Below are 19,531 nucleotides of genomic sequence, written 5' to 3'. Positions count from 1 at the left end.
AGGAGGCCAGGGGCCCGAGGGAGGAGGGGATTGAGGACTCGTAAGAGGAGTAACTGGGGGGCCTAGACTTCTCAGTCTGACTGGAGGAGGAGGTTGAGCTCTTGGACTCCTGGATCTTGAGGGAGGAAGGAACTGGGAACCTGAAAGGCTGGGGGTCTGGGGACGGGGACTCCTGGGTCCGATGAGTCACTGGCCTGCCCTGGAATGACAGATTTGAAGTTTAGTATTTTATGTGGCTATTTATGGGATCGGAGCCTGGCTTTGTCCCTAGGCAAGAGTTCTGGTTTCTAAGGAACTCAAGAAGCAGAGCTTGACTAGAGATGACAAGGAAGAAGCTTAGGAACTCTGGCCTCAGAATATCCTTTGCTCCTCCCTAAAAGGCAGCCAGGGGCAGGGTGCTGTCTGCAAAAGAAACAGTGGGAGGAGACTTGAACCTCACGTGGAGACCAAGAGAAAAGCATAAATACCAATGGAGAGATTAAATATTGGAAATAATAATAGAGCTCTCTTGTGTGGAGTTTATTGTGACCCAGGTCTGTGCTAAACATTTTACATAATTATCTCATGTCTTCCTCATAACGTCTTTAAAAGATTGGATTATTATTATAATTCCTATTTTACAAGTGAGAAAATTGACACCCAGGGACAGAGAATCAAGATGTAAAGAGACAGGAGAGACATAAAACACAGTGATGAACAAAGAGATAAAGGCAGGTCCAGAGAGCAAAGAAAGGACAGACAAGGGGAAAAAGAGAAGGGCGAAAAGAAAAGCAAAAAAGGAGAGGAGCTGAAAGCCAGGACACTGCAAGGGGTGGGGAGGGAGGTTCTGGGGAAGGGAAGACCAAGGATGGGGACTCCCGGGTATTTCCTGACTCCCACGTAGCAGCCTGTGGGTGTTTGGCCTGGTTGGGGTCAAAAATAGTGATTAGAGAGAGCAACTGTGTCATTATCCTATTAGGACATGATAAGAAAATGATTCATGGAGGTGCCCTGGGCCTGGGAGGAGCCTTTCCCCCACAGACCCTTTGATCTGGACAGATCGGACCTCAGGAAGGACTGGGGAGGGGCAGAGTCCTCTCTGTCCCTGTCCACCGCTGAGTCTCCATCACTGGGAACTGTCGCTGAGTCCCTCCTGGAGACAAATGAGCCACCCTGGAGCAGCAACAATGTCTGGAGGCATCTTCACTCTAATTCCTTCCACTTTCCTCCAGACCTTGAACCAATGCCAGCCAGAGGTCCTGGCTCACTCACTGCAGGGGCTCAACCGAAGCTAATGGAGTGGATGGACAAACATCCACGTTGTCCTGTGCTCCCCATCATGTTTCATTCTCAGCCTCTCCCTGGTCTTGCCTATCTCTTCCCACCTTCTCTTTCACCATGGTGTTTCTCCCAAAGCCATCCACACCACCCCCATTAGGGAGAAACTGAGGCTCAGTTTGGATGGAGTCAACCTCCCAGTGCCACCTGTAGGACATGGAAAGGAGTAGCTGAGAAAGGGGTTCTCAAGGCCCCAGATACAAACATTCCCAGCACCTCAGAGTCAGAAATGAAAGAATACACCAAACATGTGTCCTTACAACATGTGCTGGAGGCAATCTTGCATTTACACCCACACAATCAGAGAATCACACGCACAGCACATGCAATCACCTATAAACACAGACGTAGGCACACAGCCAGCGAATCACTGCACTGACACAGCCAGGAATATCCTACGCCACATGCAAAACAGATACCCCCGTTATGCAGTTACATGCCCAGCCACGGATAGGCATTCAGCCAATCTCTACTGGGACCATGAGCAAAGACTTGGCTTCCTTTACTATTGCATTCCAAGCAACTAGAACAGATCATCATCGTTGTCATCATCATCGTCATCAGCAGCAACAGCATCACCATAAACAATATATTTCGTATGCGCCAGGCACAAGCGTAGGTACTTTGCATGAATTAACTCTTAATCCTCTAAACAACTCTATTCGCAACAACCCATTTTGCAGATGGAAAAATTGAGGTCCGGGGAAGTTTGGTTATTTGCTCAAGGTTCCACAGCCAGTGAGAGGCCATCAGGATTTAAACTCAGGTCTTTGGGTTCATCACACAATAAATAATAAATAACTTGCAATAAATAATTCCTGCTTTAATCCAGTCAGAATTACAGAAACTTGACAGCTGAGACCACACCCAAACTCACACCCATACTCACACCCATAGTGGGTAGAATCACAGGAGGCCAATAGAGACACACAAATAGAAAAGACCCCTTCACATGTCACACCCCAGAACACAGGGGCATGCCAAGTGACACACGTCGAGACAATCCGCACACGGATACACAGCACCTGGAGAAGCACACACACACACGGAGATACGACACACCAAAACCTGGACATGGAGACCCACCCAGAGCTCCCTGTTCTGCTCCCAGCCTCGCTGGGCTGGCCCTCAAGGAAGCAGCAGATTTAGGATGGAAAGGGGGGCCCACCTCACTTGTCCGCTCAGCCCTACCGGTTCCACCAGGGTCATGATGGCACCGCCCGCCTTATGAAACCCATGTTGGGCAACTTGACCCAGACCTGGCCTGGACTCCTAGGTTCTGGGGAGAAAGGGAGCCTGGATTCCTGGGTTCTGAGAGAGTAGGGGATGGGCGTCCTATTCATGGATTCTGGGGCAGAGGAAGAGGAGGACTGGGACCTGGGCCCTCTATCAGGTCCTGATAGAGGGAAAGCTGGGGGAATGGGGGGAATCCTGGGGTCCGGGAAAAGAGGGGGCCAAGGCACTTGGGTTTCTCTGTCTTTAAAGGTAGGGCTCCATGTTTAGTAAATGAAAATAGAGGACACCCAGTTAAATTTGAATTTCAGATTAACAACAAATGTTTTTTTTGGTATATCACAAATATTGCACAGGACATACTTGTACTTTAAAAAAAAGGCATTTGTTGTTTATCTGAAATTTACATTTAACTGGGCGTCCTGTATTTTATCTGGCAGTCCTATTTGAGGGGGAGGATGCCAGATGCCTGGGGAATCTGCCATGGTCACTCCTCAGCCCCCAGGCCTCTCCTCTTCCTGCCCCTCCACCCTCCTCCTCACCCCTAAACAGGCCACCTCACAGCTTTCCCAGTCCCGATTTCCTCATCTACATGAGCTGCTGTATGTAATTGCAGTCCCCGGGCTGCGTAAGAGTGGGGAGAGGAAACTGGAGGACAGCTCACATTGTCATACCGGGAGCCCTAGGGTCCCCAGAGATGACTGACCCTGAGTCACCTGTACGCCATGGTCTGGAGAGCTAGGGGATGGGGCCCTGTGGCTGCCTCCACGAAGCAGGCCTAAAGATGGGGAGAGATGCCAAGACAGGAGGCAGAGGCCACAGGAGAAGGGCAAGGGACGCATTGCGTGGGACGAGAGAGACTCGGAGATGGGAGAAAGAGAACCAGAGAAATCTGGAAAGGGATTGGCGGAGATGAGAAAAGAAAGAGGCAAAGACGCAGGGATGGGGGTGCAGGGGCCCTAGAACAGAAACGGAGAGATGTCCCACAGACATTCAGGTCCCCGGATGGAGTGACGGATGCACGCAGGCAGGATGCCGAGTGCAGCCCACAGTCTGGGACAATGACAGCAAACCATCTGGGTGGCGCCAGGACACCAAGTCTTGGGACCTGATGAACCAAGTGTTGAACCAGGGGGTTGAGGGAAAGCTGAGATCCCAGGCGAACAGGGTGATCCACCTGCCATCACCCCATATCCAGCGCGGTGATGACACCACCTTCTCTACAGGTGACACCCCAATTTTCCAGTGCCTCCTACATTTTTGGGGTGACACGTACTGGGAACCCCACCCGGCTCTAATGCTGCTTCCCTCACTGAGTCACCTCCAACCCTGCCAGGCCTGTTGGGGGGAGACGTTGGTGACTCAGGCATCCAGGCCCCCAGCTCTTCATCCCTCAGGAACCCAGAAGGTCTGCAACCCCAGGACCCCCACCCTACTCGGGGAGGCAGCCTGGCCTAACCCAACAATCTGGACCCCAACCCCTCCTGCCTCAGACCCAGGAACCTGATCCCGCTTTCCCTCCTCAATTCCGGATCAGAGATCAGCCCCCAGCCTCCTCCTCCCTCAGAGCCAGGAGGCCTGGGCCACGGCCACCTCCTTCAGGAACCAGCCTCCTCCCTTCCCACTTTAGAGGCAGGGTGAGGTGTGTTTATTTATTTTGGTTCTGGTATGAATCAGGGCCAAAACACACTGCCCCCCCTTCAGGGCCCTGAATGGGAGGACAGTGCCCCCTATCCCAGGGAAGTGGGGACCTCACTAAGGATCATGGGAGAGCCCCTCAAAGGGAGCCCGCTCTGCACCCTCTCCCCCTCGCCCTGCAGGCCTTTCTCTTCTCCCCACCCCGCTGCCCTCTAAGTCCAGCGGTGGCCGTTGCCTCCACCTGCCTCCCCCTCCACATTCCCATGTCTCTTCTCTGAGTCTGTCTCCCCCTTCTTGTTATTTCTCCCCAGATCTTTGTGCCTCTGTCTAGGCATCTATTTCTCCATCCCTCTACGTCTGCTCATCTCCCTCCATCTTTCTGAATCTCCTCTCTCTCTTTCTCCGATCATGACCTCCCCTTCCATCTCTCCCATTCCTTCCCCGTCTCGCTGTCTCTACCTCTCTTTTGGTCTCTGAAACCAGCTGCGCCCCTTGCACCTTTGCTCTGCCACCTTCCCGTCCCACCACTCTGCCCACTCCCCTTTCTGTCCCCACTCCTACAATGGGGACCCCTGGGCCCCCTCCCCCACAACTGCCTGGTCATCTGAGGTACAGGAGGAGGGGGAAGTTAGGGGATGGGGGGTGGAAAGGGAGGGAGGGGCAGTGCCAGCTCCCTGGGCACCTCAGTCAGAGCCCCGCCCAGGGCCGTGTGGCCTGCCCCATATAAGCACCTCCTGGCCCAAGACTGAGAACTCAGTGCTGGTGTCACCCACACCTCCTTCTCCATCGTCACCACCTCCGTCCTGCAGGTAGGAGCACCCCCACGCCCCTCTGCTCTGGGGTCAGGCCTCTGCTCTGTTCTCCCACCCCACTCCTCTCTGTCTCCTTGCCAATCTCTGACTCTCTCTGGACATCTCTCTCTTTCTTTCTCAATGCTCCTGGTGCGCCCTTCTCAACCTGAGGACCGCCGGGTTGAACCTGGAAGTCCTGAGGGCAAGGACCCCCTCTACGAACCCCCTTGGCCTAGGCCATTGGACGTGGGGCCTTTCTCTTCACCTCTCTGAGCCTCAGTGTTCCATGTGTGAAATGGGCTTACGGAGAGGTCGAAGTGCTGGGCAGGTGTGAGCACTGCTGACGGCATCTCTCCGGGCACCTGGCTCTGATCTCTCTCTCCCCGCCGTGTCCATGACTTGGCCTGTCCGTCTCTTGGTTTCTCTCTCTAGCTCTGCCTCTGGAATGAGGAGGGTCCTCTGGGGTCTGTCGGGCAGCTGTACAGAGATGGGCGAGTTTCTCGCCCCACCCCATACACCCCGATTCCATGTCTCTTCCAGCCGGCAGGCTGAAGTGGCCTCTTTCTCCCCAGCAACCTTCCCCTGAAAACCCGGCCCCTAGTGCCCCTGCCCCTTGGCCTCCCCTCCCTCAGTATCCAGTGTCCCTTGGACAGACTCCGCTGCCGTCACCGCCGCCACCTCTGCCGTGCCCAACACAGCCTCCTCAGGGCCAGCAAGATGCAGTTTGAGATGCACGACAACGTGAAAGGCAAAGGTGGGATCACTCAATGGACCGGCAACCCTTCCAGTCCCCGGAACCTGGCCACTTCCCTCCCCTGGGCACCCTGGCTTCGAAGACAACCGGCGCCTGATTGTACCCCAGAGGTCCCTGAAATTCGGGAACCCAGGACCCCAGGCCCAGACGTGGAGGAGGCACTGTCGCCGGCCACCCACATGCGGCGCACCCCCTTTCCCAGACTGGCAGGAGCCCCACCCCCAGCTCAACCCGATGTACAGGAGGCAGCAGCAATGGGACAGACTGGGGTGTCGATGCCCAGATGTGGCCAAAGAAAAGGGGGCGCAGTGGTGACCTCTCAGTGGGCGGCCTGGTGGCCCCGCCCAGACTGCCCGGCAGAGGGAGGGGCGGCAGGGGCGCAGGGTCCCAGGAGGCGCCGCAAGGCCGCCTGCTGACCCCTGTCTCCCGCCTCTGCAGCCATGTCCTACCCAGTGACCAGCCAACCCCAGTGCGCCAGCAGCTGCTACCAGACCCAGCTCAGTGACTGGCACACCGGCCTCACGGACTGCTGCAACGACATGCCCGTTTGTGAGTGCCCGCCTCTCCCCTCCGGCCCCGGGGGCAGCCGGAGGGAGGGAACGTCACCTCCGACCCCCCCCCCACCCCCGCTACGCCCCGCTAATCCCACTCTCCGGTCCTCTCCTTGGACCCTGAGTCCCCACTCTCCGACCCTCACGCCTTCCTCGGACCCCCAACGCTCCCTAGGGTCCTAACCTCACACCTTCCAGCTTCCCTTCGCAACTCCAACTGCACCCCCCACCCTTCACACCCTATTTCTCAACCACTAACCTCTCCCCGCAATTTCCTCTGGGACCTTCACCTCCCTCCGACACTCAATTCCCTCTGGGACCCTCAACTTGGCTCCGGGGACCCCTCGGCCTCGCCCCCCATCCCCAGAGGCTAAGCCCGGTGGGCCCCGTCCTGACCTCCCTGCCGACGTTCCAGGTCTGTGTGGCACTTTCGCCCCTCTGTGCCTCGCCTGCCGCATCGCCGACGACTTCGGCGAGTGCTGCTGCGCGCCCTACTTGCCCGGAGGCCTGCACTCCCTGCGCACGGGCATGCGTGAGCGCTACCGCATCCAGGTGCGCGCGGGGTCTGGGCCAGGGGTAGGGGTCTGCGGGCTGGTCTCCTGGGACCCAAGGCAGAACTCCTGACCTCTCTCTCCCACCCTCTAGGGCTCTATTGGGCACGACTGGGCGTCCCTCACTTTCTGTTTGCCGTGCGCCCTGTGCCAGATGGCGCGGGAACTGAAGATCCGAGAGTAAAGCGACCCCCACCCTCCTTTCCCTTCGACTATGCCCGGCCTCCTCTGCCCCCTCCTGGGAGGGCCTGCCCCTCCGCCCGATCCCGCCACCAGAAGTACACCCACAATAAAAACCTGAAAACCAACTCCGCCTACATCGTTTGTCTCCGAGAAGGAATCTGGGTGGAGAAAGAGGTTTGGTGTGGAAGGTGGGGACACAGGGAAGGTGCCTAGGTGTGGAAGGAGGAGTCTGGAGTTGGGTCTTTGACCTTCACCTGCTGTGGATGACAATGGCAAGTCTCTTCCCTCTGGGGCCCAAGGTGTCCTCACTGACAAAGTCAAACCAACTCACCCCGTGGCTGCCTAGCTGAAGCTCTTCCTGGACTCTGAAAATAAGCAAAACCAGAAAGGTCATCTTGGTAAACTCCAGGCACTCGAGTTCAAAGAAAAAATTTAGGAGAGGCCCTGCTCATTTCACACCTGTGGATTCTTAGCCCGCGCACAATTCCGACAGGTAGGGGGCCTTTGTTTCCAAAGCAGAGGACTGCCAGGTTGAACCCTTTCTAGAGTAGGGAGGAATCCACTGTGTGTCTCAAAAGTAACTGCAGATTAGAAAACGTTCTGGTTTCACCCTGGCCAGGTGGCTCAGTCGGATAGGTTAGGGCATCACCCCATACACCAGAATGTTGCAGGTTCAATCATTGTACAGGGCAAGTACAGGAGGCAACCAACCGATGTCTCTTGCATCAATGTTTTTCCCTCCCTCCCTTCCACTCTCTCTAAAACGAACAGGGACATATCTTTGGGTGATGATTTTAAAAATAAATTTTAAGAAAAAAATCCTGGTCTTGAAATTGGACAGACCTGGCATCAAATTTTGACCCTCACTGCTATTGTGCTCTTAGTGAAGTAATGAGCCCATTCCCTTCTCTGAGGATGGTCCCCAACATGTCACGTGGCTACTGGAGAGCAAATGGTGGAACAGGTGAAAAGGCCAGAGAGTGAATTTCCTAAACTGCCACTGTTACTGTTTTATATATAGTATAACATTGTAACTACTCTAATATTAATATGTTACTTGTTGTTATTCTCCATCTGTGGATCCAATCACTGAATGACACCTCCACCTGGAATATCCAACAGGCAGCTCAAACTTAACATGTCCAAACCCTAACTCCTGGTTCCCCTCCCAAACCTGCTCTTCCACAGCCCAGGAACAAACAAGCCCCAACCTTTCAGGCACTCAGTCACTTTCTCCCTCACCCTGCCGCATCCAATCTGTCAACAAATTCAGGCAGTTCTACTTCCAGAATACGTCCAGAATCTCACTTCTCCCTATTCCTCCGCCCCCGTGTTGCTCCAGTCACCCTGAATTAGCTGAAGTCGGTGGCTCTTCGCTGGGCTCCCCGACCCACCCCCAACCTTTATTCTCTTCCCCTCAGAGGAGTCCTGCGAATGGGTCAGATCGCACCCCTTCTGTGCTCAGAAGCCTCTCGTGGCTCCTCCTCCAGTGAAAACCGGGTCCTCACCTGGCCCAAGTGATCTGCCTCTTGTTGCCTCAGTAACCTTCTCTCCTCCTTATTCTCTCCACTCCAACCACACAAATCTCTGTTGTTTCTCTAAAATGCTAGGCATAGTCCCACCTCAGGGCCTTTGCACTGGCTATTCCCTCAACTTGGAATTTTCTTCCCTCAGATGTCCCCGTGGCTCACTCCTTCACTTCTGCTGACATGCCATCTTATGCAAGAGGCCTTCCCTCCCCACCTCGTATTAAACAGGAGGCGCCTGACCCCCTCACCCCCCTCCACTGCCTTGTTTTCCTGCTCACCTTCCGACATACCCCATCATCTACTGATTATTACCGGGCTCCCCACTGGCTTGTCAGTTCCAGGAAGGCAGGCACTTTGTTCACTGCTGTGTCCCCAGCACCTAGGACAGTGTGGGGCCCATTGTAGGTGGCGATAATAAGCAATCACAGGCCCTGGCTGGTGTGGCTCAGTGAACTGAGTGCCGGCCTGGGAACCAAAGGTTTGCTGGTTCTATTCCCAGTCAGGGCACGTGCCTGGGCTGTGGACCAGGTCCCAGTAGGGGATACGTGAGAGGCAACCACACATTGATGTTTCTCTCCCTCTTTTTCCTTTCCTTCCCCTCTCTCTAAGAATAAATAAATGAAATCTTAAAAAAAATAAGTAACGACAGGTAAGACACTGGCTTAGCAAAAGGAAGTGATTTTAGAGGTAACGGGGAGGGACAGTGGAAAAACAGGCTGGTGTCAGAATTTGGACTTGACTATAATTTAGCCCCAAGGTCTCAGGCAAGGGGTTTCGCTTCTGCAGCTGCAAAATGAGGGAACAAGCCTTACCCCCCAGCAGGGATGCTGGGGAGACTAAAACTCATGCCAAGCACCCGGCACAGTGCCTGGAGTGTGCTCGAAAGCATTTCCCCTTCTTTTCCAGAGTGCTGCCAACCCTTAGGGTGTTGGTGGCCCCACAGAGGCTGGAACCCAGGCCGTCGCTCACACTTCATGAGCCTCTCATCTCCAGGTGTGTGGATGCCAGGGAGAGGTGACAGCTGAGGGAGGAGGAACATATGGCCTGGGACATTCGTATACAAACACCTGCACGACGATGATGAGAGCTGGAGAAAGGGTGGCCCTATGTCCCGGAGAAAGGGTCCATCACAGCGCAAATACTGTCCTTAGGAAGAATAAGCCACAGGGGGCTGGCGAGCAAGAGCCTTACTGCAGGGTTCAAGCACAAGGAGGAGTTCTGAAGAACCAATTCCGCTCCCTCCTGGTCACGCAGGGTGTCCCACAGCTGGTCAGCTCCCCAGATGGGAAACTCCACCTCCCTGCCCCCGCCGCACCCCCCCCCGTGGAAATTGGCCGTTTTGAACACCGCGCCCCTAGAGCCCGCTCAGTGCTGGGCCCGCTGTGCTCAGTGCGGCGTCAGCCCCTGGCCTCCTTCCTCGGGAGGCAGAAGAGCCTGGTGGTCAGGCACCTGGGTCTGAGAGTCAGGAGGTCTGGGTTCAAATAACAGCCATCTTAACAGCTAAATAAAACGTATTTAATGTTTTCTCACCTGCAAAATGGGGCTACATGGTACCTGCCTTGCATGGCTGTTGGAAAGATCAAATGCAGTAACAAGCCAAGCAAACTGTCCAGCACCGGTACTCAGCAAATACAAGTTCACAGTCACACCTTGGAGGTTAGGGGCTACCGTCAGCTCATAAAGGCAAAACTTATGTGTGGGCAGATAAATCCCTGAAAATCCCCAACTGCCCAGAAAGTCTGCAAACATTAATATTATGATATTCAGACCACGATGGAGACTCACACCACTCCTCAGTTCAAAATATCACCACGTCTGTGGCTGAACACCAGATGAGGCAGCCAGCTTGGGGCCTCCAGGCGGGTTTGTGCAGAAAGGTGAGTGAACACTTCCAGCAAGACTCCCACGACCAAGGGCCCGAGAGGACAGCGATCTCAGGCTCCCATCTCCCCTAGCCTCAGGGCTGTTGCTTGCTGGGGGACTGGGCTCCCACATGCTTCTGGTTCGGGCCATGAGAATCTGCTTGAATTAGAGCGAGCTTGCCATGCTAGGGCCCCATTTCAGTCTCCATACCTGAACGCCTCTCAGGGCAGAGGCCAGGATCGCAGCTGGTCCTAGGACCCAGGAAGGCCTGTTTTCCCTCTGGAAACAAACGGAGGCCTCCCTGACAGAGATCTGGGGTTAGAGTCAAAGGTCTCACTGCCCTCACGTCCCCTTGGTTTATCCCTTCTGGGAACAAGAGCTTCTATGGTGGTACCACCCTGACGCCTGCCTAGGGGGGACAGAGTTCAGGCCATGTGGCTTTGAGGGGGCACCGAGTGAGATAAGGGCATTCGTCTGATTTATCCAGAGCGTGGGTACTGGGTCAGAGAGCCAAGACACCCAACTCTGCATGTAGACAGCAGTGGGACATGGTCTTCCCCACACTCTTTGTTGATTCAAACACTCCCCACTTTCTCAGCCAGCAGCACACATGGGTGGGCCCTAGACTGGGGCCCCAGCAGAGGGGGAGATGCAGTACCCAGCTCTGCAAGGTCCCAAAAAGTGGCTGGGGGGTGAACTCTTGGGAAAGGAGAGTCTTAACTTCACGGTGTCTAGGACAGGGGTGGAAAGGGGCTCAGAAGTCCAAGGTGATGGCTGGGGTCGGGGGCAGCCCCTGGGGAGAGGCCAGAAATCTTCAAGGCAGCAATGCCTGGGAAGAAAGCTCTACGTTAAGGTCTCCACCATTTTTTATCTCCAACCTTGGCATTCACTCCTCCCCCCACTTCTGAGCCTGTGACCCCAGCCCTGGGGTCAGGTGACCCCACCAGAGCTTTGTCCCTCCAGCCAAGGGGGGCAGCATCGGCTTCCAGCTCTGGCTCAAGCCCCTGGGCTGCCTCGCTGTCCTCCCTCTTGTCAGCCTCCCCCGTCACCAGTGCAGCCAGCGCCACGCACTCAGTTCCTTCTGCTGAAATGCTCAGAGTGGTTTGTTTCCCTGGTTGGGCCTCGCTTAACACAGGTCTAAAGGGCATCTTGGGTCCGAAACTAGGCTCCTGATCTTCCCCGTAAGCCCGTCTGCCCATCTTAACAGACCGCGCCATCATCCACCCACAGCTGGGGCCACAAAGTTGGTGTCATTCTGGACTCCTCTCTCCCTCACCCCGACGCCCACTCTACCCTTACTTCCTTCGCCCACATCCTGCCTCTGGCCCGGACTCCTGACTGGGCCCATCAGCACTGTCCCCTTGCTGTTTCTCTCACCCCTTCCAACCCATTCTCCACACCACAGCTGAGTGACATCTTAAATAAAACCTTCAGATCCCATCACCACCCCCCCCCCCATAAAACTAACTGTCCTACAGCTTCCCACTGCCCTGAGAACAAAACCCAAACCCTGTCTGGGGTCCACGGGCCCTGGGTGACCTACCTCTGCCTGACCCCGGCCCTACTTCCTCCCCACACTCAGTTGGGGTCACAATGACCAGCTTTTGGACCTTCCCGTTAAAACGAGCTGTTCCCACCTCAGGGACCTTGTCCCCTCTGCCGGGAGCCCACGTCCCGTAGCTCTTCCCACAACCAGTTCCTTCTCAATCTTTGTGTAGCTTCTTGGATGCCCGGCTGACTTAACCCTCAGTCCCTACAGGCACATCAGTCCCACGAGATTGGGGAACCATGTCTGCCTTGGTTCCTGTTTACCTGGTGCCTTCACCAGTGCCTGGCACACAGCAGGTACTCAATAAATAACTGTTGAATGCACAACAAAGAAGGGCCTGTCTGGGGGCCCCCAGGGAAAAAGAACCAGAGGTCTCTGAGGACACAGTGTCGAGGGCCCCTCATGTGGATGTGCCCCGAGCCCAGGGCCCCATCAGGGCACTTTGCTGCTGCGGCTGAGAGCTTGGCCTCGGGTCAGAGGGACATACTGGTGAGGTTGTCCTGGCTCAGCAGTCCCTTCCGGCCTACACCAGCCCCATGCCCGCTGCCCCCAGCACCCCCGCCGCCTCCACAGTACTCATGCAGCCTGTGCCGCAGCGTGACGAGGGCTGAGCCCAGGCAGGCACCGTTGGGCGCGTGGGGCCCACCGGGCAGCTGGAGCAGCAGTGTGGCCACACCAGCCATTCCATCTTCCGTGGGCTCAAGGGTGATCGGCCCAGCCCGCAGGCCGGCGGTGCTGGCAGGGATGACTGGTGGGCAGCAGCCCCCTCCCACAGGCCCCCAGGGCCCACCTGCCCCTGTCAGCAGCAGGGGTGCCAGGAAAGGCTCAGAGCGACGGAAGGTGGGTGGCGGGAGTCCGGCCGGCTTCCAGGCAGGGACTGGCGCGGCAGGGTCGGGTGGGAAGCAGACAGTGACCTTGGCGAAGGGGCGGCTGGCCATCTTGGTCATCTCTCGCAGGTGTCGGCGCTGTTCCTGCCGCTGGTCCAGGGCCTGCTTGGCCTTCCAGAGCAGCACGCAGAGCGAGAGGAAGAGGAAGAAGCAGGAGAAGAAGACAGAGAAGAAGACGAACAGGTCGATGTGGGCCTGGTCCTGCCGGAAGAAGAGCAGTCCCTGGGAGTCGGCCGAGCCATTGGCGCCGGGCCCACCGGGGTCCCCGACGCCCAGCAGCAGCAGGTAGAAGCGGCTGGACTTGAGGGCGTGGTGCTCATGCGGGTAAGTGATGACCAGACGGTCCCGCACGCTGCGAACCACCAGCACTACCGACGGCTCTGTCACCGTCACGTAGGTGATCAGGCCCCGTGGCCACACCTCCCGCACCCGCGGCTCCACTGTAGCGGTCGGTCCACTCCCAGTCCCTGGTCCCCCCACATCCCCGGCCCCCCGGGGCCCGCCCTCGGCCGGGGGTGAGGGCGGCCGTGGCAGAGACTGGATTTGCACCACGTGGACGCCCGTGTCGGGGGCCACGTGGACCGCAAAGGTGTCGTAGGAGGTGGAGACATAGAGGTCCACGGCGCCAAAGGTCACATCCAGTGTCAGGCGGATGTCCACGTTGGTGAATTTGGGCTGCACGCCGAAGAGGACGGTGCGGCCGGGGCCCAGGGCCCGGCGCTTGGGCTCGTGGAAGCAGTTGGTCTGGGAGGTCGGGTCCAGGCAGCACTCCTGCTCCACAGAGATGAGGCGGTAGCACTGCTGCCCGCTCTGCGGGTTCCCGTGGAATGACTCCCGGCACTTGGCGCACTGCAGGCGGGGGAGGGCGGAGGCAGCCATCAGGGCTGAGCTCACGCCCAGCACTGCTCCAGGCAGGACTGACATTCTCTGTCTATTGGTAAGTAGCCAAGGCCCAGGTCCCCCTGGTGCCCCAGCACCTTCCTGTGACCCCCTGAACCTCCTTGCCACAGTGTGGATACTGCCAGAACCCTACACACTAGCACCCCCGTGATCAAAGCAGCCCGATGCCGAGGTCCCTGGAACTCTGAGGCTCAGTGACGAAGAGCTCTGCTGAATCCTGGCTCCACCTCCTCGTTAGCTGTGAAGCCTTGAACTAGTGACTGAACCTCACTGAACTTGACATTCTTCCTCTGTACACAGGCGGTAAACATGGCCAGCTCACAGACTGCTGAAATCACAGGCACAGCACAGGGTGGGCCAGCCTCACTGTTTCTGGGCTGTGTTAAGACATCCTACCTCAGGGCCTTTGCACTAGCTGGCCCTCAACCTGGATCGCTCTCCACCTGCCCTTGCCTTCCCCCCTCCCCCACCTCCTTTTGCTTGTCTGGCATCCACACTCCCATCAGGCTCTTCCTCAACCACCTTCTCGCTGTGACCTTCCTTGGCCACGGTAGCCACTATTTTCACTCCTCAGCACTTCTTAGCCCTCCTTTCTGCTTAATTTCCCTCCTTACTGCCTATCACCGTCACAGTGCATATCTGACTTAGTCACTTGTTTGCTGCTGGACTCCTCCGAGAGAAAGTAAATTCCCTGAGAACATACATTTGGCCTGTTTCGTTCCCTACTGCGTCCCAGCGCCTTGCCCAGAGCCTGCCACAGCGCAGGCGCTCAGCCGGCGAGTGCTGAACCAGTGGATGGAGCACAGCCTTCTGGTTCCAGCAGCCCAGTGGAAACCACTCCGGTTCTAGGGTCAGGCCAGCCAGTGTGGGCTCCAAACCCAGCTGGCCGTCTGACCTGGGACGGGACATGGGGTGCCCGAGCCTCTCACCCAGAATGTTTTCCTCTTACGTGTACGCCTGACCAAGGCCCCAGCACAGCCCTGACAAGCCTTCCTCATCTCTGCTGTCCCCACGGGACAGCGCCGGGTCTGTGGCAGGCACTCCCCACCCACATACTAGCTTCTTCTGCTGCTGCCATTAGAACCTACAGCAACCGCTACGTCAGAACTGCCACAGAGCTGCCGGAGGAGAAGGGCTGAATTACTCTCTGGGCCCTTTTTTTTTTTTTTTTTTTTTGCAAAGGCCAAAAGACCTTGATTATGCATCAAGAAAGACATACTTCTGACCGAGGATGGAAATATCAGGAGTCAGTAAAGCTTGTGAAGCTCTGTTGCCATTTTGGTTAGAGCTGCATCTTTGTAGATATGATGTTTCTGTAAATGGGTGGGGGAGACTGGAGACTGAGGCAAGCCAGGGATTTTCTCTCCCCTCTGAACGAGGGAGAAAAGGCCAGTGGGTGGGGCTGTGGGAGCTGTACTCCAAGGAGGGAGCATGGAATATCCCTTCTGTAGGGGGCGAGCTTACAACGTGGCAGCCAACCAGGAGCCCCTCCCCCAGCCAAAGAAGAGTGACATGGACTCAAGGGGAATTTGAATACAGGTATTAGTAATGACATGAGACCCCCTATTAGCCCCAGATCATCAGGTGGGAAGTGCTGCTTGGAGGAAACCTGCCTGAGAATGAAGCCAACACAGAGGAAAGCAGAGTGAGGATGCAGAGAATGATACATTCCTGCTGGCTCGGTGGGAGCACCTGGATCTAGCCATTCCTGAATAGACTCCAGACCTCCGTTTGGAGAGCCAATACATTTTCTTTTTTGCTTAAGCTACTATGAGATGGGTTTTCTGCCACTTTCGACCTTTAAATTGTAACTATCTGTAACGGAGTCTGTCTCCTCACCGGCCGGAAGGAGCCCCCTAAGAAGCTCATTTCTTGGTCCTCAACATCATGGCCCTGGGCCTGAAACTGACAGGAGCTCAGAAATAGCCTATCAGGCTGACCTTGACCCCACGACGACAGAGTTCAAAACCACAGTGTTGGGTGGCATTGGTGGTATAGTGGTGAGCACAGCTGCCTTTCAAAACCACAGTGCTGGCCCAGCCCTGACCCCTGGGGCTGCAGGGCTCTTGGCCCATAACTCGCTTCTCCAGCCGTACCTGGTACTTGTAGCAGTCTCGGCGGTCACTGGGGGAGCTCCCCTGGCAGGTGCCCGTCTCTGTGTTGTTCTGACACGGGCAGCCTGTCCCATCCTGCTCGTTACATGTGTCCGCATGGCCATTACAACGGCACCTGAGGAGGGGAGGCAGACAGGGGTTACAGTGCTTTCGTGACCCATAGGAGCGCTGGCTGGATGCTGCATGTGAGCTCCAATCCAGGCCTGAAGAGAAAACAGGCTCTCAGAGATCCAGCCGTTTACCCAAGGCCACAGGGCAAATGAGTGGCAGAGTCAAGGCCAGAACCCAGCTTGGACTGACCATTCAGAAGGAAGGGGTAGACTGGGGCGGTGTCTCGAGGCCTTTCCCTCAGCCGCCCTCTCTCTGCCCTCTGGTCTCCACTGGGGCTGCTCTGTAGCCTGTGTTTCAGCATTGCCTCTGAGGTTCGGGTCCCCCAACTGAATCCTGCCCTTCCCTGGACCCCTGCCCTGGCCTGGGGGCTCCCTGGGGACTGCACCTTCTCCCGACCCAGGGCAGGAGGCTGGGGAGCGGGTCTGGCTCCCAGAGCTGTGCCTGGTGAGCAGGGCAAAGGGCCGGGGCCCCTTCCACTTACTTGGAGCACTTCCCATCCAGGAGGAAGAAGCCATGGAGGCAGCTCTCACATCTGTCCCCATAGCTGTTATTCTGGCAGTGTACACACACGGCCTCATCTTCACTAGGACCCTCTGTCACCCAGTTTCCGATCTGGCCAGGGAAGGACGCGATGAGCACGAAAAGGCACGGACCAGCCCCCTGCTCCCTCAGACCCAGGAGTTCAAGATCACAGCCCCTGTCACCTCCTCTGGATCCAGCGAGTACTTCTCTGGCTCCCTTCTGGCCCTTTCAAGATCCTTCCTGGAGATACAGGTGTCGCTGTTGCCTCGACAAAAGGTGTTGCAGGGCCGGCAGGTCCCACCCCCCACGGCGGAACCCACGAACATCGGGAGGCACTGCTCACAGTGGCTGCCCTGGAAACGGGGGGGGGGGGGCAAGGTGGTCAGAAGGGTTAGAGAACCATGGGGTGGGGGGGCATAAGAGTGGGAGGTTACAGGTTCTAAGAGCCCCACAAAAGGGTACCAGGCTCGGCGCTCGGCCTGGGCAATCCCGGCCTATCTGGGATCTACCCCTCTGCCTTCGCTTGCACATCTTCAGTGATGGAGGGTTCATTCCCTCACAGCCCAAGTTATTGGCTCAGAAAGCCCGCCCCTAAACTATTCCAAGTCCTCCTCTGCGTGACCACCCTCCCTGGCCCAGCACCGACTCTGTCCACTATTCCACGGCAGTCCCTCTGTGAATCAAACCCCGACAGTGTCCCGAAAGCCTTCTCACACTACTCTGGGACAGGATCAGGCCATCTCCACCCACCCCGTGTAGGATTTATTGGCACTTGAACGAGACTCAAGATGCCTGAACACGGGCTGAAGGCAAGGAAGGGCCGGGTCCCGGGGTCAGGGTCCGAGTGGCCACCTTGGTGTGGTTGTGGCAGAGCAGGCAGTGGTCGCGGGCCCCCACGCCGGCACACTCGCTGTGGCGGTTGCAGCGACACTCCGTGGAGCAGTTGCGTCCGACGAAGCCAAAGTGGCAGCGGCAGTGGTCGGGCTCCACGCACGAGCCGTTCACGCAGCCCTGGGCACACACTGGGCGGCACAGCCCCGTTACGCTGCGGGCGTGGGGAGGGGGTCAGGGCAGGGCACAAGCCCACCACACGCATCCTCTCCTTGCTCTGCTCCAGCGCCCTCCCCACCCAGGAGCCAGCCCCCAGCCCCCTCTTCTGGGCGTGCCCCGTCACACTCAAAACCTTGCCGCTCCTCGACCTGGCCCTCCAGCCACAGGCCCCCTGGGCCAGCTCCCCACCATCACGCCTTGGACCATGTTTCCTTCTGTCCTACTCCGCTCCGTGCCTCACCGTTCACTGCTGCCCGCAGGTGCTCCCACCCTGTGTCTGTCCGGTCCCCCCCACCCCCGGCCCACCCAGGCCCCGGTCTGGCTGCAGCCTCACTTGTCTGTGGTGTAGCCCGTCTTGCAGCTGCACTTGTAACCGTGGAGCTGGTCGTGGCAGTTCTGTGTCTCATTGCAGTCATGGTGCCCGTTTGCACACTCGTCCTCAGGAGGGCAGGACAGGAAGGTCCAGGAGGCGCCAGGACGCCCACACGTCAGCCCTGGCACGAGACACAGGGCTTCCTTCACTGGGGGGTCTCCACACCACCCACTGACCCAGGCCCCTGCTCCTACTTCCCAAGCCCCACCTCTGAGACAGTCCCCAGCTCCCCTCCATGCTGTGAGCCAGCCCCTCACTCGACCCCGACCTCTGGTCCCTTCTCACCATCACGGGGGCCGCTGAGTCCACCCTCCAGGCAGCGGCCGCCTCCATCCTGGCCCCCCCAGGCACACCAGCCACAGTGGGGTCGCCGCAGGCACAGGGCGCACTGGGTCACCTGAGCACAGCCCAGGGAGCAGCTCTCGGGCCCCCGGAGCAGCCGCCCGCAGCCTCCAGCCATGCATCGCAGGGGCAGGTACGAGGGGCTCAGACACTGTCCGGGGGAGGGGACACACAGATCCACTGGGTCAGAGGAGCACATCCTGGTACCTTCCCAACCACACCCTCTCCTCAGAGGTCTTACCCACCCCAGCCACAGCTGGTGGACCCCAGCGAACACCAGCTGGGGTCATCACATTCTCCCTCGCAAGCATCTATAACTGAGACTAGCGACATCCTTGAAAGCAGATTGTGTAGAGCAGGGCTGGCAGGGCCGTTGGTGAACAAATGACATCAATGAAGAGGAGAGGCAGCAGGAAGAGGGTGGGGGCAGAAGGAAGCAGAGGTGAGAGCCACACCCCCAATGCAGGTGGAGAGGCCACTTCCCAGTTCCATCTCCAGTCCCTGGTGACACCTGGCTGCACTCTGCACCCTGGCTTCCACAAGGTGCCACGGAGTTGGTGCAATGAGGCCCCTTCGCCCACCTGGCTCGGGGCACAGCTGCTTTGCACAATCTAAAGTGGGCAATGGTCCCAGATGGAGACCAAAACTAGCATCAGGAGGAGGGTGCAAGCCACAGTCACCTAGAAGAAAAGGGGACCTGACTGCTGGGCCAACAGGATGCTCTCCCCCGGTCCGGGAAGCTGAAGAGTCCACGGGCAGGGGCTGAGCAGCAGCCCACACGCCACCACCTGGCACGTCCTGGGACCATGAGGATCGGGCACTTGGGAACTAACCTCAGTGTATACAAGCATTTCACTTACGGCTCAGGCCTTAAGTATAAGAGGAGAGACTTTAGTCTGGGCTGGCCAGCAGCACTTAGGAAAAATCAAAGCCACCATGCAATCCTGAAACAGAAAACCTGCCTGCCACGGGCAGAACTTTGAGCCTGTTGAGGGTTATGGCTAGTGGTGAGCTGAGCCTTGACCAACTGCCAAATTCTCTGCCAGGCTAGGCCACTACACCTAAGTTTAGCACACCCGTGGCAGAGAGCAGACAGTCTGGGAGGAGGTGGAGAGAAGCCTGAGGCCCCAGTCTGCCAGGTGCTGTCTGCTGTGACCTCCCTGATGGCCAAATGCAATGCTGCTGTCCCACACCATGACTGCATTTCCTGTGTTCCTGGCAGAGACTTACAAACGTGAAGTTCTGAGCAGGACCCGCTCTCATCTGTGGCATG

The 19,531-nt window shown here is 57.3% G+C and overlaps 2 protein-coding genes across 5 annotated transcripts in view; one reads left to right on the top strand and one right to left on the bottom strand.

The window, feature by feature from the left end:
- Nucleotides 1-4,955: 4,955 nt before the first annotated feature.
- CNFN (cornifelin) lies at nucleotides 4,956-7,143 on the top strand. 3 transcript variants are annotated; one of them, XM_037160052.2, is made up of 5 exons: nucleotides 4,959-4,997; nucleotides 5,633-5,733; nucleotides 6,172-6,282; nucleotides 6,700-6,836; nucleotides 6,930-7,143. In XM_037160052.2, the coding sequence occupies exons 2-5, from the start codon at nucleotides 5,697-5,699 to the stop codon at nucleotides 7,017-7,019; spliced, it is 375 nt and encodes a 124-aa protein (XP_037015947.1). In that variant the 5' UTR covers nucleotides 4,959-4,997; nucleotides 5,633-5,696; the 3' UTR covers nucleotides 7,020-7,143. The 3 variants fall into 3 exon arrangements, with proteins under 3 accessions (XP_037015948.1, XP_037015947.1, XP_037015946.1); XM_037160051.2 differs by having other exon boundaries at nucleotides 5,552-5,733; XM_037160053.2 differs by lacking the exon at nucleotides 5,633-5,733 and having other exon boundaries at nucleotides 4,956-4,997.
- A 2,897-nt stretch (nucleotides 7,144-10,040) lies between these two features.
- Nucleotides 10,041-19,531, bottom strand: part of MEGF8 (multiple EGF like domains 8) — a 42,104-nt gene continuing 32,613 nt past the window's right edge. For both annotated transcript variants that reach the window (XM_037160000.2, XM_037160001.2), the window contains exons 35-41: nucleotides 18,202-18,409; nucleotides 17,878-18,037; nucleotides 17,346-17,538; nucleotides 16,676-16,846; nucleotides 16,453-16,583; nucleotides 15,843-15,975; nucleotides 10,041-13,695 (exon numbers count right to left, since the gene is read on the bottom strand). In XM_037160000.2, coding sequence (XP_037015895.2) covers nucleotides 12,433-13,695; nucleotides 15,843-15,975; nucleotides 16,453-16,583; nucleotides 16,676-16,846; nucleotides 17,346-17,538; nucleotides 17,878-18,037; nucleotides 18,202-18,409 — 2,259 coding nt within the window. In that variant the 3' untranslated portion in view covers nucleotides 10,041-12,432. The remainder of the gene's footprint in view (nucleotides 13,696-15,842; nucleotides 15,976-16,452; nucleotides 16,584-16,675; nucleotides 16,847-17,345; nucleotides 17,539-17,877; nucleotides 18,038-18,201; nucleotides 18,410-19,531) is intronic.

The sequence above is a fragment of the Artibeus jamaicensis genome, unplaced genomic scaffold, assembly GCF_021234435.1.
Source record: "Artibeus jamaicensis isolate MK-2021 breed Jamaican fruit bat unplaced genomic scaffold, CSHL_Jam_final scaffold_36, whole genome shotgun sequence".
Classification (NCBI taxonomy): Eukaryota; Metazoa; Chordata; class Mammalia; order Chiroptera; family Phyllostomidae; genus Artibeus; species Artibeus jamaicensis.
Note: the sequence above shows the minus strand (reverse complement) of the source record. Positions and strands in the feature narration are given on the sequence as shown.